This window comes from Dinoponera quadriceps, unplaced genomic scaffold (genome assembly GCF_001313825.1).
Source record: "Dinoponera quadriceps isolate SergipeBrazil2010 unplaced genomic scaffold, ASM131382v1 scaffold405, whole genome shotgun sequence".
Taxonomy (NCBI): Eukaryota; Metazoa; Arthropoda; class Insecta; order Hymenoptera; family Formicidae; genus Dinoponera; species Dinoponera quadriceps.
The window spans coordinates 1601929-1619818 of record NW_014554754.1 but is presented as its reverse complement, the minus strand read 5'-3'; the positions used below and the strand labels follow the sequence as shown (position 1 = coordinate 1619818).

Here is a 17890-nt window from a genome sequence, read left to right as displayed (position 1 = left end):
TCAGCCACCCGGATTACTCGAGCAAAGGGCGAATTGTACCCTTTATCTCACGCCGCGTTAAATTCGTTTGAGATGCAACAAGGTTGTACGGAATTCTCATTTCTGAAATGTTAGTCTCCAACTATACGTACGAGACTAAAAATGTTCTTTTCTTTAATAATTTATTAGGATAAATCTCATTTCCACTGTACATAACATTTGTAATTACGCTGCTTGTTTATATATAGATATATGTGATTGAAGATACATAACTTCTGTATGTACTCTGTAATGTAATTTCTTGCTGCTACAAATATCTTCACTTCGGCTCANTTTTTTTTTTTTTTTGGGGGGGGGGGGGAACCTAATGAGCCAATCGTTGCGTGCTTAGTGATTACACTAATTATATGTATATTTTTTCAATCTCTTTTAGTGAAGCTGCATAAGAATTTTATATGTATATATATGATTTCATGATGTAATAATAATAATAAAAAGAATTGTAACTTGAATTCCTATAAGTATATATGGAAATTAATTAACATCATAGAACATTGAGTATTATCAATGTAACAATATTTAAGAAATGTAATGCAATTTTAATGAGAAATAAGTATTTGAGTTTACACGTATTTTTTTGAAAATTTCTTCAGAAAGTTATAGCGACCAATACTTTGTCTAAAGTTTGCAATTTTCAAGTGCAGAAAGCAACCTCAGATAATAGTATGCAGGGTGTTAAGCTCAGAAACCTTAAATGCAAAATTTACCACTGTACTATAAATGTTAGCTCTCTTTCTCTCTTCTTTTGGAAAGATTTGAAAATGATTTTTCAAAGAGGACAAGTAGGATAAGGAATACATTATAATCTAATGTTCTTAAATTTTCATTTTCAATATCTTCATAATTCTGGCAATACATACCTATTGAAAAAAGATCTGATAAATTTTCTGATAATCAAATATTATCTGGCGTTATCAGATAAGTACGATCACGTTGTAAGTAATAGATTAAGCTGTCTGGTTAAATTAGTAACATGACAATTGACACCATATTAACTCTATCTTTATCAAATTTTTTGTTTACCAAAATCAAGAATTGCTCTATAATAAAAGTAATTATTTAATAGTACCCTTTTATCAGATGTAGTAGTATTACTAAATGTTATCATCTAATAGTGCTGTTTTGCACTATTTTAGTCAAATTTTTTCTTTATCAATATAATTAAAATTAATATACATGAACATCTAATCTTATTCACAATCATCCTTTCTTCTGATTTCAATATTCCCATTTATAATTACTTTGAGAGATTCAAGCTTAAACATATTCGACAATGTGTAATAGAATCCCGCTGTTTTGTCACAATTTTTATCACAAAGGACGAATTTGATTTAGACTTAAAAATGTTCCTCTTGCAATCATGTTATTGCGGAGAAAGGGTATTTTCTATCGCAATTCTGTTTATTCAGTTCATCCTGTTCGAGACTTGGATGGCTCATCATAAGGTGAGTTCTTCGAGTTCTTTTAGCAATTCATCTTCCTTCTTGATCTTATCTAGTTGATTGATTTCTAATTGTTTTCCCGCTTTCAGTTGTTCTTTCAATTTAGAAATTTGTTCTAATTTCTGTGATTTGAAAAGAAATTGTGTCATTGTAAATTGTTTATAATTGCAAAAGAATCAAGCTTTCCTCTCAGATGGATGTACTTACGCTCCTCACTTTTTTTATCTTTTTATTCTTTTCTGGATCATCGGTCAATTCCGTTTTTATAGCCGTTGTGCTTGCAACTTGTCCATTAACAGCAGAGTTGCCAGATTCTAACTCCTTCTTAGCCTTTTTCGCTTCCCGATTTTTCTTCATCTTCAATGCAGCTTTCGATGGGTTTGCTGTAATTAGATTTCATCGAATTCAATGATGGCTATCTTCTGTGTATGTGTGTCTACTACTTACATTCGGCATTTGGCCTGGAAGGTGGTTCTATGTCATCGTGCAATTTGAATGTGATTGTTTGTCCTCTGGCGCTCGGTGGTCTGTACGCTTCCTTTGATGCTGGAAATTGCGAGTATTGCTTAGATTTATTCTGATTGCTATATCTGAACAAGTTTATTCTTAAGATATTCGTGAAAAGTAACGTACCCTGCGATTGACTAGAACTACTGACGATACCATCCACGGCTTTGTAACTGATAGGTTTCTGTGGAAAGGTACTTGAAGGGAAATTTTGCCAAAGTACTTCCCACAGCTCCTCTTGGTTATTCCATGGTCGTTGGTATACTAGTGAGCCAGTATAATGCCAGATCTTAAACCTAACAGTTCAATGAACATGTCAGAGTATGATATATATCATATATCATATATCATATATATATATATATATATATTGAAACTATATATTTTATAATATAAATTCACTAACCCATTGCCCATACGTAGTCGGGGTGCTGTAGTTGCTGTTACAAAATGCTCACCATCAGGTGACCACTGAAGCAATGTAGTGTCTGGTGCGTCAGTTTTGGCGATAAGTTTTCTGTTAGCAATGTCCCATAATTCAATGCCACCTCTAAGATTGCCGAATCCGCCCAAGAGCAAAAGTACACGGTGGTCAAGGAAATTCAAGTATCATCAATAACTAAACTGCTACTGTTCCCTATCAGCTAACGATGGAATATCTATCGATGCGAGACAAAGTAGCAAAAGGATATTGTTGCCATGTGGGTTGTAATATACACTATTCCTGTGTAATGTGCCAAACTCGAACACAGCTTCGCATTTAATATTAAACAACGTTGCCTTAGCCGGCATAAATCCATATACGACACAAAACTCGGTATTCTTAGGAGACCACTCTACCGCATGTATAGGACCTTCTTTACCTAATTAGGAAAATCTCTATTATTCTATTTTTCCAACAGTAGTTTTCTGATGTGCCAACTTGGAGTATTAAAATAAAATGACAGTTTAATTGTTGGGGACTTACTTAGCATAACCATAGCAGTATCCCCTTTTGTATTGAGATAATGCAACGACTGTTTCCCGTAATACGACGCTCCGCTTTTATCAACTTCAGTACTTGTCATTAATAATGCATTTGTTCCACGCTGGTGCCAATATATATCAACTCTATCTGCCTGAAAAAAAAAAAGACCCAAGATAACATTACATTGATAAATGGAAAGGATAAATATGTAACAACAAAAATGTTTGGTAATTTACCTGGAAGAAACTTTTGTTTGCAAGTGATTCTCCGATCTCGAATTTTGGATATCTAAATAATCTTCCAAAGGAAGGCTGACCAGGTTTTCCTAAATATTTGCATTTTAGAATATTTTTTTACTTAATATGTGATTAATTTAGAAGTAACAGAGATACATCTAATTGTTATAAAAATACTAAATAAGCAGAGTGTAAGATAAAAATAGATGTAAGTACCTGGCATGTAACAGATAATATGATATGGAGCAGTTCCAGGTGCTATACTAAATTTGGCAACTTTGGCTACACTTATCTTATGTACATATCTATCAAAATTGTTATCTTCATATAAAAGAACATTCCCACCGCTTGATAAACCACAAAGTTTCTCATCGCTTGACCACTGTGGCTCCCTATTTTTTTAAGGAATATTAAAAAAAAAGTTATTTTAGTTGTCAGTAATCGTATTGCAATTATTAATCTATATTTTCTAAGTACAATAAAAAACAGTAAGCTTGTAATAAAATATGATATATTACCAATTTATCTGTTTCTTCTGCACAAAACTGTGAACTAGCTCACCATTTTCAGATTTCCATATGTGAAGGTTTTGTGTTCCCTGAGGGCTTGTTTGTGTTACTAAAATCACATTATGGATTTTTATTTGTAGATATAAAAAACTTAAGCAATTAATTATCTGCATAAGATAATTTAATATTATACATATATATAATTTGAAGTTATATTTACCAAAGGATGGTTCCCAAGTTGCAAGATATGTACTTTGAGTGGAAAACTGAATGGCACAGACTTTAGGTCGTGCAATTTCAGCAACAATTTTCCAACTTTCACAAAGTACAATTTTAATACTAACTCCATTGACCCACACAAAGTATCTGCCGTCTGGGCTAAAGAGCATAGTCTTACAAGTCTTGCTGTCATCTTTAGGAAATGTTTTAACCGATTCATAAGACGGTGGACCTTGTGCCAGATTTATACCAGTGGTTCCTCTCACTATAAAATTATTAAAAATATGTGTTACGTCTCTCTTTTTAATATATAATAACATATATATATTAATAATAAAAATCACAGAGATTTAAGCTCCAACACTCTCATACTTATAACTATTAAATTCAAAATAAAATCCTCCGATGAGTTAATCGCAAGTGACTCTTAATTAGTGTGGTAAATATTTATAATTCCTAAGTGGCGGCGTTTCTTTTAATCTTATTACTCTCGCGTAACTCACGTCAGCAGTGGCGTTAGGAAAGTAACACGTCATCAAATCAAGGTTAGAGTGCAGCGTTTAACAAGAATCCGCGTATTTTTGCTGTCCTCCGCCAGCGAATATTACAATACGAACGTCGCTCCCTTCGGACACTAACGTTATCGCAAACAATTTTCGTAATATCTCGGATGCCACGAGACACATGTTCAGCACGTTTATCGAGAACAGTGTGCGTGCCGCCGGGAACGTTATTGCGATATCGCTCGCGTTAGGACGCGGGCGCTCTTGAAAGGCGATCCTCTCCGGCGATCGGATCTCAATTAAGAGCAACACTCTCGCGAAACGGCGAATTTCGGCGTAAATGTCGGAGAAAAATACTCACCAGCGACACAGGGAATAGGCGAAGCCATTTTACCACCGTTACCATGTGGTATCGCGCCGACAATCGACCGACACTCGATTGCTCAGAGGCTCTTCGATACACAATCGATTAACGTTTTTTCAAAACATCGCGGATGGAACGCGGTTGGTGTAACTTGATACATAATAACGCGGTAACTCGTGCGATAAACCGCCCGATATGAGGTGTATATCGCGAATGAATCACACGATCCATCGCGATAAATAATCCGTCGCCCATCGGATGATTCCAATTAACGATTCGTCCGCGCGTAATGCGAGGACGAGCGATCGTGTGTAATTAACGGGCGAACTGCTGGGTCGATACATAGGAAAGGAGAAAGTGTATATGTGTGATAATTGTGAAACGCCCGACCTTGTTTTTTCGGCGTTGACGGTGTTGTGACGGCTGATGACTCATAACCTAACAAAAGTCGCGGGTATTTCTGCAGGTGCAGATCCATCCCGCTGTCGCTCAAACGGTGGTGAAACAACAAAACACGCGGGACGCCGCGAGGCTCGCTTTAACCGCGTGTTGCGCTGTGCTCCACGTGCGACGAAGGTGGTAGCGCGCGCGCCAGTGCAAGCTCCCTGCTCGATGCTTTTGCAATTTGCGCTCGTCCCGTCTACGTGCAAAATTCGTAGGCGTACGTAAATATCTATGGACGGAACTGTCGCACACACGCAATCGTAGAGATCCGTTTGACACCCACCGTATCACGTATAGGGTATGGCAAGTTCATGCTTCTGGTGAGTGCTATGTGCGATTATTTTCCTGCGAAGCTAGACTGTCCGTCACTTCCCGTGTTCTGTGAACGTGACCAACTCTATGCGGACTCGAAAAATATCGCGTCCCCTTTTATCTCGTCGAGGTTATGTTCCCGCGCACACGCCCTTCGCACAAGTTCGGAAACGAAGCACCCACGGTCTTCGTTTCACGTCACTTATCACAGAACACGTTTCTCACCTCGCTTGTCTTCACTATCCTTCCCAATCGATTGCTCGGATTAATTCGAAGATGTAACATCTGAGTGAATATGTCAATTGTTCAACTAGTATTGCACAATTCTACTTGTACGCCTGTTTCCACAGTGATGTGGATGAGTACGGTTTTGAACGACCACAGGATTTCGATTATGAAACCTACGAAGATTTCATGTCCGAGTACCTCAAGGTACTTGCGAAGATGGCCAAAAAATGGGCGAAAATCATCGGCGAGGGAAAGTCACCACAACGAAGTATTACGATCAAGAAGTATGTTCGCAAAGGTATCCCAGCAGGACACAGAGGATTGGTAATATACTTTCAAATCCTTACTGTTATATCAAGTCTTTATATTTGAGATGAGGAAACAACAGAAATTGGGTCACAGGTATGGCTTGCCGTGAGCGGCGGAGAAGAGATAAGAAATACATCGCCGGATCTTTATGAGAAATTACTGCAGTCTCCGCATAATGCAGAGATCGCTGACATTATAAAAACCGACTTGCCAAGAACATTTCCAGACAACATATTCTTTAATAACACGGAGAATCAACAACATGAATTATACAACGTTCTGTTGGCTTTTGCTTATCAGAACAAAACTGTCGGATATTGTCAGGTGATACACTTGATGCTCATATTGTTTCAAACACAGATGAAATTATGCTGCTTTTGTGATGTTAGACAAGTTCTATGAAGAAGAGTAGATATACACATGTTGCTCTTCTTTACTCAGTAGTATTCAATATTTTGTTTAGGGTTTAAACTACATAGCAGGTTTACTCTTGCTTGTAACAAAAAGCGAGGAGACAGCATTTTGGTTGTTAAAAGTATTAATTGATAGGATCTTACCGGATTATTATACACGTACTATGGATGGTTTACTTACCGATATCGACGTGCTCGCTGAATTAGTAAGGTAAATGTAATGAGATATGATGAAAACTTCATAATGTATCATTTATTGATGATACTTGCTAATATGTGTTTGGGCACAGGATAAAGATGCCTGATGTGTATCAGCATGTGACAAACGTAGGATTGCCTTGGCCAGTAATTACGACAAAATGGTTTGTGTGTTTATTTGCTGAAGTTTTACCCATAGAGGTATGCTATATAATTATCATAATATTTCTCATTTTTATCATTTTTCATACATATTTAAATCAGTCGCTAATTGTTCGTGAAGGTTTAAATTATTTTTGTCATAAAAAATTGGAGGTGTTAAATAGTTTTATTCAACAGACTACTCTACGTATTTGGGATTGCCTTTTCTATGAGGGCACCAAGATCATATTTCGCGTGGCATTGACACTTATAAAAAGGAACAAATCTAATCTGTTAGCTTGCCAAGATTTTGCCACGTTAGCCGAATGTTTCAAGGAGATCACGAAAGACAGTATTGTTTTACGATGTCATGACTTTATGCAGGTATGCAGCTTATATATAATATATACAAATATTGAATAGTCAAGCGGATTCAACTAAATTCATTGTAATGAATATTTCCAAACTATTTTTCAGAGTATTTTTAAAGTACCTGGATCACTGCCCGGTAGCACAATAGCCAAGTTAAGGACAAAGGTAATGCAACAGCGTATACAACAAAAGCAGGATAAGCTAGGACGATAGTATTCATGAATAATTTCTCGTACACCGAAATATTCTAGTCTCTATGTTACTCATTTGCATTTTTTGCAAAATGAATGCATATAAAAATGTATTATACTGTTATTGCATAATTATACACCATTATTGTACATACGAGGTCTGTTTAGCAGTGTAAGAAATTGCACACTTATTCAGTTATTCTATAATTTATTTTATGGTTTTTATTATTGTATACATCATAATAAAAGATCGGAAAGGGGATAAAATTAGAATTTCATCGAGAAAATATAGTAAAGTAAAATAGATTTGTGATATAAGCTGTAATGAAAGTTAAGCAATTGTGATACTTTGTAGAAAAAACTGATATAAGAGCTATATCTAAAAGGACAATTATGCTTGTTGTATCATTTTATCGTGATTAATACAGAGTTTGTAGGGCCTTTGTCTATACATAGAAAAATAAAATCTTTAATCTGGGATATTAAAATTAATGTATAATCAGGAGTAATTCTATATGTATAGCTATAAAAATAGCTAATTTATTATAGATAGGCAAAATATAATATTAATATGTACATTCAAATTTGGTTCCTAAATATAATTTAAAACAAATACATGCTACTCTAAGAACTATATAATATTCTATTATCATTTTTCAAGCATGTCTTTTGCTTCATTAATTTTGGCAGCTATATATGGCGAGCCACCACGATCTGGATGATTGACAGACATTACTTTTTTAAATTGATCCTTTACTTTTGCTTTACTAGCTGTGGGCGACACTCCTAGAATGAGACTAGCTTCACGCCTGGTCATTTTTGAATCAAAACCACCTTTGTAATACTTGCTGTTCGCTAGTGACTATATTAAAAAAAAAACGTTTATCATTTTAAATGATATAACTGTGACTATGAAAGGTCTGAAACCAGGTAAAGGAAATGAAGGTTTTTACCTGAGAATCTAGCTTCTTTATTGTTTCTGCCATCTTCATTGACAAATTTGGCATTCTCCTGAGCAGATAACGACCGGTAAAACCCACCACAGCAAGTCCAATTCCTGCTGCTATAGCTGCACTCGCCTAAAGAACATTTTTTACTTTTAAACATCTAAAACTCTAAGTTCCGAGCATAACGTAATGTCCTGCCAGAAACAGAAATATATGTCACAAAATGTGCAGTTATTACACAAGATTACTTAATCTCGAGTTGTCAACGTTAAGGTTAATGTTATATAAATCATCGAGTGACACCTCACACTATTTTATAAGTGTTCTTACAGCAAAATTCTTATTGTTTGTTGATAGTATTATGTCTTTATCAAGGCTAAATTAGTAATGAAATACGTTTGTACTTATAACACTTTCAACGACGCAATTCGTTTCTTTCGAAGAATTAATATTGTTAATACAATTATTAATTGGCATTTTCTTATCAACATACGAACCACGATTTGTAATACTTCAAGCACTCTTGAATTCTTCAAAATTCTTACCATTTTATTCACAGTTCTTGAAACAACGAACGTGTAATTTTGTACACCAAAGAAGGAAATAATAGGTTAGCTATTTTCAGTGATATTGGAACCAATAGGATCCATTTCACACTGCAAATGCTTTGGAGCACTTAAAGGAAGGACATGATTGGTTGATGCAGTACTCCGAAGTGTTTGCAGCGTGAAATGGACTCCAGCCAAAAGTAATACGAGGGCAAGTACAAATATTCAAAAACATAAAAATAGAGAACCAAAATATTGAATTATAATTTCCGAGCATCAGAAAACAAAAAATTATTTTCTATAATTATATTCTTCTATAATTATACATCTTTGATATAAATAATAACTCGATAACTGATATAAAAAAACTTAACTGAAAGTTGTTGAGAATTGAACACTCGCCATTTTTTGTTTAATTTGATATATCTTGGTAATAAATATTGGGTGAGTGCAAAAGTGCATGCGGAGTTTGTGAGTAAAAGTCAGACAGTGATTAGGCAAACAAAGTTCTTTATTCAATCAATGATATATTCTCCATCGTTGTCTATAATCTTTTTCCAACGTTCTGGCAGCATACGGATGCCCCGATCATAAAAACTGCGCGGTTTAGATTCGAAGAACGAAGACACGACGTTTTTTAAGGCATCCAAAGAGTCAATTTTTTTTCCATTTAAATGATTTTGCAATGACCGGAACAAATGATAATCAGAAGGTGCGATATCAGGAGAATACGGTGGATGAGTTAGGACATCCCATTGCAGGCTGTTCAGTTTGCGCAGCGTCTGTCTCGAAACGTGTGGTCTTGCGTTGTCGTGGTGAAAGATTACGCCGTTGCGATTTGACAAAATCGAACGTTTCTGTTTGATTTCTCGATTCAGATTGGTTAATTGGCGACAGTACTTGTCCGAATCAATCGTTTGACCAGCGGGGAGAAACTCAAAATAAATTATGCCCTTGCAATCCCACCAAACACAGAGCATCACCTTCATCGGGTGTAAACCGGCCTTTGCCATTGCTTCACCATGCTCACCTGCCTGTTTCCATGTGCGTTTGCGCTGAACATTGTTGTACAGGACCCATTTCTCATCGCCCGTCACTAATCGATCCAAAAACGGCTCGTTTTTGAGCCGCCCGAGTAAAAAAACGGCAGCAGAAACTCGCTGGATTTTGTTCCTCTCCGTCATCAAATGGGGCACCCATACATCGAGCTTCAAATCGAAACCGATTTTTTTTAAACGCCGAAAAGCGGTTGATCGGTCAACGTTAAGTGCTGTAGCAACTTCCTCTGTTGAAATTCGCGGAGTATTCTGAACTAAAGTTCGCACAACATCGTCATCAATGTCTGAAGGTCGACCTGAGCGTGGCTCGTCTTCAAGGTTAAACTGTCCGCGGCGAAATTTCGCAAACCATTTTTCCACAGTTCGTTTAGCTGGTGCTTGATCTTGATAAACCTCTTGAATGTTTTTTACGGCTGCTGCAACGTTTATTCCTTTCCGAAACTCGTAAAGCATAACATGCCGTAAATGCACCTTTTCGACACTCATTTTGAAAGTAATCTTTCTCGAAGCAGTTCGTATCTACACAAATTCTTTTGTTTGAAATGAACGCTGCACACGTCACCTTTCCAACGATATGTCTTACGGAGATGGCGGTATTAATGACAAAACTTTACGCCGCTTCTAACGCCATCTATTGCACCTCCGCACGAACTTTTGCACTCACCCAATAACAATAACATTATGAAATTAATATAAAAAGTAGATATTTTAAACTTTAAAATGTTTTCTGAATCATTTCGTTATCATTATTTTTTCTCAAAGTTACAACTTTTTGAATTTTCCCGTTTCGATATAAGGGAAAGTGCGTTTGATGAGCCTTTGAGTTGTACTACTCGAAAATTTAAAGAGACATCTGACTTCACCGTTGAGTCGTACCACACCTCAATTTCGCGTTTGTGTATGTATGCAGTGATACCAATGATGGGCCGAGCCACACGCACACAAGCGTGTCGCGCGGCCGTGTCCGTGAGTGTGCGCAGTTTCGGCCGTCTTCGGCTGACTCGACGTGAGCCGACGTTGTCACTGGTTGTACGGTGGTGGCTCGTAGTAGAAACTTCGGAACTAAGCGTTTCGGCGAGTAGCGAGGTCCGACTTTCTGAAAACAATAACGCGCTGATCGATTGTCACGTAATTAAATATGGTGAAATCATATAAAAAAATAGTAGACCCATATTCGAGCGTTTCGTCCAAATCATCTTAATTTTCGAAAAATTAATGATTAATTGGACCTCGCTGCTTGCTAAAACGCTTAATTCTGAAGTCTCTACTACAAGCCACCGTATTGCAAGCCGAGAAATTTAAATCGTGATACTACTTAACAATGGAGTCAGGCGCCTCTTTTATATCTCAAGTAGTATAACTCAAAAGTTGGTCCAACGCACTTTTTTCTCGCATTGAAACAGTTAAAATTCAATAGGTTGTAACTTTTGATAAAAGTGACGATAGCGAGATGATTCGAAAAGCATGTTAAAGTTTAAAATATCTTTTCAGACGTTAAATTCATGACGTTAATGTCATTTATCGCCTTTATATGAGATCGTATTTATATAAAATATATTGAGTAAAATAATATCTGTCCAATTTTTAATCTCATCTTTTTGAAGTTTAAGTTTTACAGTGAAATTTTGTTCTTATTAAAAATGTGATAATTGTATTTTAAAGAGGAAACTTTAATCTTTATTAATGTTTGAACGAACTACATAGACAGATTCGTTCACCTTCTGTGAGCAAAGTCGAAAGGAGGTTCTCTGCTTCGATATTAAACAACTCGATGAAAGAAAATTGCATTACATGTTGCGTTGCTGGTATGCAAATTACAAGAAAATTCTTGTGCTTTAAATCAATATAAACGTCATTTGTACTTGACATTTACGCAATGAAAATGCAAATTTCATATAGAAAAAAAAAACCTGGTATTTGAATGATTATGATTTATTTCACATAGCACTCTAAAAAAGAAATGAACTTTTTGTTCGAAAATTTATTCGAAAATTGGAGAGTTGTAGAATATTGTTTGCAAGTCGACTTGTTACTGTGATTTGTACAAAAGTAATGGCGCGTTGAATTTGCAAATAATACGTTTCTACGACAGATCATACAGAGAGACTTTCTACTGACAAATTGAGGTCGTAGCACAGCTTAACGGCTTAGAGGGCCTTTTATTTGCAAGTAATACAAGTCGGTGGCAAATCGAAGGTCCTTTCATTTTTACATAACATGACTCAAAAAACGGTCCACGTACACATTCACAAAACTCTATTTTCAAATAATACAATATGACGGTAGATCTTCTTCCACTTTTCAGTTTTTCATTTCTTTAGTGCTCGATTACTCGAGTATCGACTTATCTTCTTCTTCCTTTTTACAACTTCGTTCATTCCTCTTACCGAGCTGCAATCAGAAGACGTAAATGTCGATATCAGTAATATTGTTTCTCTACATTATCGATCTTACATGTGTTACCTGTACCTATGCAAAGGCGCATGTTATTACACTTGTTTTACGGAATCTTGTATGGAATATATTCTTTTTAGCTGTACTTTTCACGTGTATTTCTTCCTCCCTTTTTTCAAAGTTCGAGAATGTAATTATCATATTTCAGGTGCAAAAAGTGCAATAAAGTGCAATAGTAGATCTCGGGTCCCGGTTTTAGATGCACTTTTTGCACTCATTGCGTATAAAAGGGAAGAGAAAAAATCGAGATACGCACTTCGGTAGGAAAGAGAAAGACGGAAAGGCAGAGAGAGAGAGAGAGAGTGAGAGAAAGAGGAGGCAACGAGCGTAGAAAGCAGCTGAAACGGACGGATGAGCGTCGTCGAGATCTGCCGAAGGTGTTTCTATATACAAACGAGCTGCCTAAACGGCAACGTGAATTTTATATCGCGCCAGGAGGTAAGCCCGTTGAGAGAGACCGTTCTCAGCGAGAGTCGATCGAGACTCGCGCCGACTTGCCCTCCCAAGTTTCTGGAGCGGCTGATAACCGACGACCGAAAACACGGTCGTTGCGAAGCGCACGACTCTACAATCTTGTTTCCAAGCGTCTCGCAGATACCGGGAGGTTACTATAAAGAGTCTATAGGCACGCGCGCGCGTGGCGCGCGGTCGTTACATTCGCGGTGCGCGCGTGTGTGCGTGTAAAACGAAGTTGAGTGCGTTGCGAAACGCACGAAACGAGTCGCATTTGCGTTTCCTCACGCCTGAATATAAATATCAACCGCAACACCGCCAAGCAACTGATTTCCAGCAAAACTCCGACCGCCGGCCGGTTTGAGCCTTCAAATATCGGCGCAACCGTCTAATTGCGAGTGTAGGGCTCAGGTGAATGAGAAATCGAGTTAACTTGGCCGTCTCTCTCTCTCTCTCTCCCCCTCTCTCTCGCTTATTCGGAGGCGTGTATGTGGTACCGACGTATGTGCATCACCAATGAATGTACGTCTCGATTGCGCCTCGCCGGGAACATTACAGCTCGAAGCTTATCATGGCCGCGGCGATACGCGTCGGGAACAACGACAACAACAGTAACAAGACGATCTCGCGAGCCCCGCGGAAATTCCGCCGCGTGAACAAAATATACCCTCTCGGGCTGATTCGCGCCGAAATGTATCGCTCTCTCGCCCCCCGGTAACATCGGTGCCCATCAGCGTCGATTACTCCGTTAGAACACGCTGGTTAACTCGATCCTCCCCCTCCTCCCCGCTCGTATCGGCCAAGCGAAACCGGTATACGAGTTCGTTAAGTTAATTCGGATTTCGCCATAGACGCGCGGCAAAAGTGACCTCCGTACGTTCCCTCACGCGACACGCGAAATCGCGCAGCGACGAGCGGGCGCGCGCGAGCTCGTTTATACGGCTCATCATGACGGCGACTGAAAAGTTCAGCTCGCCGATGCGTATCTCGCATCTTTGATCTCGAATCCGCAGGGGCGTCAAGGGTGTAAGTTTTCAATGGCTGTTCATGCGCGGACAAGCGCGCAATCGTTTTCGAGAGAAAGAGAGAGAGAGAGAGAGAGAGAGAAACCCGAAACTCCGTCGCCGTGTTGTTTCCGAGGTGTACAATTTCCCCGGTCGTTCTCCCCCCCGGCCCTGCCGAACGACCCGAAGTCGGATGTCCCCGTGGAAAACGATACCGCGATCGAGTGGCTCGCTCTGACATTGAAAATCATGCAAACACACGATCTCTGCGCGCGCGCATCACATACATACACACGCATACTCATACATACACACGCACACACTGCCGTTCTCAGCCAGCGCTTCAGCTATGCGCGCGCGAGAGCGCGCACACAGGCACGTACAACGCGCCGTCCGTCCATCCGTCCGTCCGTGCAACCTATATTACGAGTGTATTACATTTGCGTCGCGACCGAACTACGCGCACACAGACCCAACGGAAAGTAGGCTTCGCGCGAAGATAGCGCATGGAAGACGGCCGCTTCGCTCGTGCGACGCGAGAACGTGGCCCGGCGGCAGTCGGCGATGATCGCGCGCGTCTGCCGACGACGGTTTCAGAAGCCGTAACACACAGCAGAGCTGACACAGCCGCGTATACGTAGCCTAACGCAGAGACACACCGTTTGGTCCGGGCGAATTCGTCCATCGTCATGATGTCAACAACGGAGAGCAGCTCGCTCCGCCCTGCGAAAGCGCTCCGTCGTTGCCACACGGGCGCTTCTTTTATTAATTACTTTGATTTATTACAGTGCGATAAACCGCCACGGATAAGCGTGCACGTACTGTTACCGCTCCACCATTACTTCTTTCTGCTACTTTACTACTGTCGCTGCTACCACCACCAACATCACGAGGAGGAGCAGCAAGAGAGGAGAGAGAGAGAGAGACGCGTTCGAGTCTCCATACTTTTTGCGCAGTATTATTTTCACGACGCGCGCGTTTCGTTCATTCCTGTCGTCGTGTCCGCCGAGATATGCCTATACACTTATGTAAATTTATGTGCGACGGTTTCAGGCACACAAGAAACTCCATAAAAGCACGCGCGTGCGAGCGAGCGAGTGCGCCTACAGCGCGCCTGCTGCGCGCTCGTTCGACCCGCTGCGACACGCTCGATATAAGTCGCTTGTATTTTTTCGTCGAGTATTTTGTCGCTCGAGAGAGAAAGAGGGAAAGAGAGAGAAAGAGACCAGTCCGCACGCACTACGGCGGTCGCATACGTTCGCGAGCGATGGACTTTGACACTGTGCCGTGTAAGGGCTTAGACGCAATGAAAGGAGTAAGGAACGAGGAATTAATTAAATATAGAGAATTAGGAATAAGCTCGAGCTTGTTAATCCTTTCGCTGCGCACCGAGGTATACCGGGTGCAGCATTTAAGTTGAGACGTCTGTAAAAAGTCAAAAATAATATGTAAAAGATCAAACTGGGAGGAAATGTTCCAGACAAAAATTGTGGGACTTGAAGGAGGACATTGCTTTCATTAACTTCGTTGTATAGTTAATAATTTAAGAAAATTTCAAGGTCAATTTCATGTTTTTATTTTTTTTCAATGAACTCATATAGTTTCTTTAACACAAATCGATTTTTCTGTTCATTCTGTGTATAATAATACTAAAGTAAGGTAATCGAAAAGTGAGTACTTTTCGGGATATTTTATTTTTTATTCTGATGTTTTTCGACATATAAAGGATGTGAAATATCTCATAAAGTATTCACTTTTCGATAACATCATCTTAATACTTTTATACATAATAATATGAGAGAAATCGATTGCTGGTATTTATCATTGTACATTAGTGAATCGATCTATTTGCAAAATGCAATGCATTTTTTTTTTTTCAAATTATCTATATTTTTACAATGATCGATTCCACCTGTTATTCCGCGTACAAAAGTGTTAAGGTACCTAGTACTTTTATATGCAGAATGAACAGAAAAATCGATTTGTATTGGAAAAAAGTATACGGCTTCATTTAAAAAAATAATGAAGTTGACCTTGAGATGACCTTGAATTGTTGACTATACGACGAAATTAAGGTCACCAAAGTACGCTCCCCTCCAAACTCCACAACTTTCGACTGGAACATTTCTTTCTATTTTGCTTTATTTTTTATATATTTAGGTGTCTCAATTTAAATGCCGCATCCTGTATACACGTCACCGAAAAGTAGCTTCTCAATTACACACACCATGTACAAACGTCGTGGAAAATCGCTCTTCATTTGCGGATATTGCTGTACATGTACAGCAACACAGTTTGAATCTTTCGGTTAGAATTATCTTTATTATGCCTTTATTATCCCGTCTCAGTGTCACACGATCGAAAATAGTGCCGCACACATTTTTGGTCGGAGCGCGCCGTAGCGCGAAAGAGTTAAGACACGATAAAAGGAATGAAAAATAAGATATGAGAATGAGATCACGCCACTTTTATTATCTTCTAATGAACTTCTACATTATTAAGACTTTTGGTCTCTCGCAGCAGTCGTCTTGTTTGACGACGGCAGAAGCGAAGAAACGGCATACCGAGAATTCTTGCGATATACGTTCAAATAAAAAGATACACCCACAAAATCGACACTTGTAGTCGATTCAGCACTTCACTTGCAAAATACTCCGAACACTCTCCTCTTGCTCTAATAATCAATAAGTAATTATAAAATTAACACGACATGCAACTTTCCTTTTTAACCTGTCTTTTCTCATAATTTTTTTCACGCTAATTTTACAGCTATAGTTATAAAACAAGAAGCTGCGGCGAGTACACAGAAGCCTTTACATTTTTATCACCTCCTTGATAATTATCTATTGATTTAAGCTGATCTCCATTCGTACATCAATGTAGTCGTACGTGATACCGTATATCAGTCATTAGACATTTTGAAAGTTAACTTTCAGTCAGGTATTAAATTCCACAGGCACACAAGTTATATGAAATACAATTTCGTCATAGTGTTCTCAATCTTAGTTCCCTATTCTTTTACATCGTGTCTGAGCCCCATACTTATGACTATGACTTATAATTTTAAGATGTCTCATACCCTCAATTTTTATCCAAATTATCATCCGTTTATTTCTTTTATTATACGACGGCTTGTCACTAACCACAAAGAGAACGGCTTTTTAATTTCAAGACACAAGCCAGTCATTGTGCGTGACCTAAATACAAAGGCTCGTGTTCTGAACTCTTTTTTATTAATAAAATTACTAATAAAACTGCCTCTAAAAGTGGCTTAGAAACCCACCTGATTGGCTGAGAAGCCACTTTATTGAGGCAGTTTTATCGATAAAAGAGAGTCCGGAATACCGGCCAAAGACTTAAGGCACATGAGACATTGAACGTTGAACCGATAAGTCAGCCAAGTTCTGCTAAGGTCCTAACTCCTCGTGCGAAGACGAGCAGGCACGGTGCGACGTCGCGAGCGTCGTGCCTCTCCCCATCGGGTCTTTCGACGGCTCTCTCGCGGAGAGAGAAAGAGAGAGAGAGAGAGACGATTGACACGCTTACGCGTAAATTCACGCGCCGTCGTGCCGCTTATCTCGCGAGCGAGCGAGCGTCTTTCACTCTTTTGTTTGTCGTTTTTTCGAGGCGGCGCCGGTGATAGCGTGCGTGAGTGCGTACGTGCGTGCACGCACCGCGACGCCTCGCGAGCTAGCGAGAGCGGAATTAAATACCCCCTCGCGCGGAGAACTCGAGGAATGGCATCCGCGCGTGTTTTAGACGAGGAACAAAACGGAAGAAAAAAGGAAGAAACGGACTACAAAGATGGCATACGGACTCCCCCACGTAGCGGGCCCACGTATTTATAGTCCCCGCGTTTCACGTACGTTGCACTCGTGGCGGATCGCATCGGCCACGCGTGCACGCGTGTGCGTGCACGCCTGCTGCGCGTTACGTGCGTATGCATGTACACACACACACACACATACCGGCCGTGCGTACCTGCGTGCGCGCGCGGGAGCTCGCGAATCGTGTAACGGGTGTACGTAATGC

General features: G+C 39.3%; 3 protein-coding genes and 1 long non-coding RNA gene across 6 annotated transcripts; 1 reads left to right on the top strand and 3 right to left on the bottom strand.

Moving 5' to 3' along the window:
- Positions 1 to 846: 846 nt before the first annotated feature.
- LOC106741375 (eukaryotic translation initiation factor 2A) lies at positions 847 to 5284 on the bottom strand. Of its 3 annotated transcripts, none has more exons than XM_014613304.1 (12): positions 5177 to 5284; positions 3921 to 4184; positions 3710 to 3809; positions 3408 to 3583; positions 3192 to 3280; positions 2956 to 3106; positions 2681 to 2851; positions 2395 to 2569; positions 2115 to 2284; positions 1929 to 2027; positions 1689 to 1864; positions 847 to 1603 (listed from the first exon to the last, which is right to left on the bottom strand). In XM_014613304.1, the coding sequence occupies exons 1-12, from the start codon at positions 5262 to 5264 to the stop codon at positions 1478 to 1480; spliced, it is 1785 nt and encodes a 594-aa protein (XP_014468790.1). In that variant the 5' UTR covers positions 5265 to 5284; the 3' UTR covers positions 847 to 1477. The 3 variants fall into 3 exon arrangements, with proteins under 3 accessions (XP_014468790.1, XP_014468791.1, XP_014468792.1); XM_014613305.1 differs by lacking the exon at positions 5177 to 5284 and adding an exon at positions 4784 to 5168; XM_014613306.1 differs by lacking the exon at positions 5177 to 5284 and adding an exon at positions 4423 to 4716.
- Positions 5285 to 5463: 179 nt separating this feature from the next.
- LOC106741376 (growth hormone-regulated TBC protein 1-A) lies at positions 5464 to 7891 on the top strand. Its single transcript, XM_014613307.1, has 7 exons — positions 5464 to 5550; positions 5893 to 6094; positions 6173 to 6403; positions 6543 to 6703; positions 6783 to 6891; positions 7030 to 7215; positions 7309 to 7891. Exons 1-7 carry the CDS (start codon positions 5531 to 5533, stop codon positions 7414 to 7416), a joined length of 1017 nt encoding a protein of 338 aa, XP_014468793.1. The 5' UTR covers positions 5464 to 5530; the 3' UTR covers positions 7417 to 7891.
- Positions 7892 to 7912: 21 nt separating this feature from the next.
- On the bottom strand, positions 7913 to 8993 carry LOC106741377 (mitochondrial import inner membrane translocase subunit TIM14). Its single transcript, XM_014613308.1, has 3 exons — positions 8887 to 8993; positions 8348 to 8473; positions 7913 to 8256 (listed from the first exon to the last, which is right to left on the bottom strand). The coding sequence occupies exons 1-3, from the start codon at positions 8887 to 8889 to the stop codon at positions 8044 to 8046; spliced, it is 342 nt and encodes a 113-aa protein (XP_014468794.1). The 5' UTR covers positions 8890 to 8993; the 3' UTR covers positions 7913 to 8043.
- A 3093-nt stretch (positions 8994 to 12086) lies between these two features.
- Positions 12087 to 14888, bottom strand: LOC106741538. The gene is made up of 2 exons (XR_001374192.1): positions 14518 to 14888; positions 12087 to 12338 (listed from the first exon to the last, which is right to left on the bottom strand). It is a non-coding gene; the product is annotated as an uncharacterized LOC106741538 (long non-coding RNA).
- Positions 14889 to 17890: the final 3002 nt, after the last annotated feature.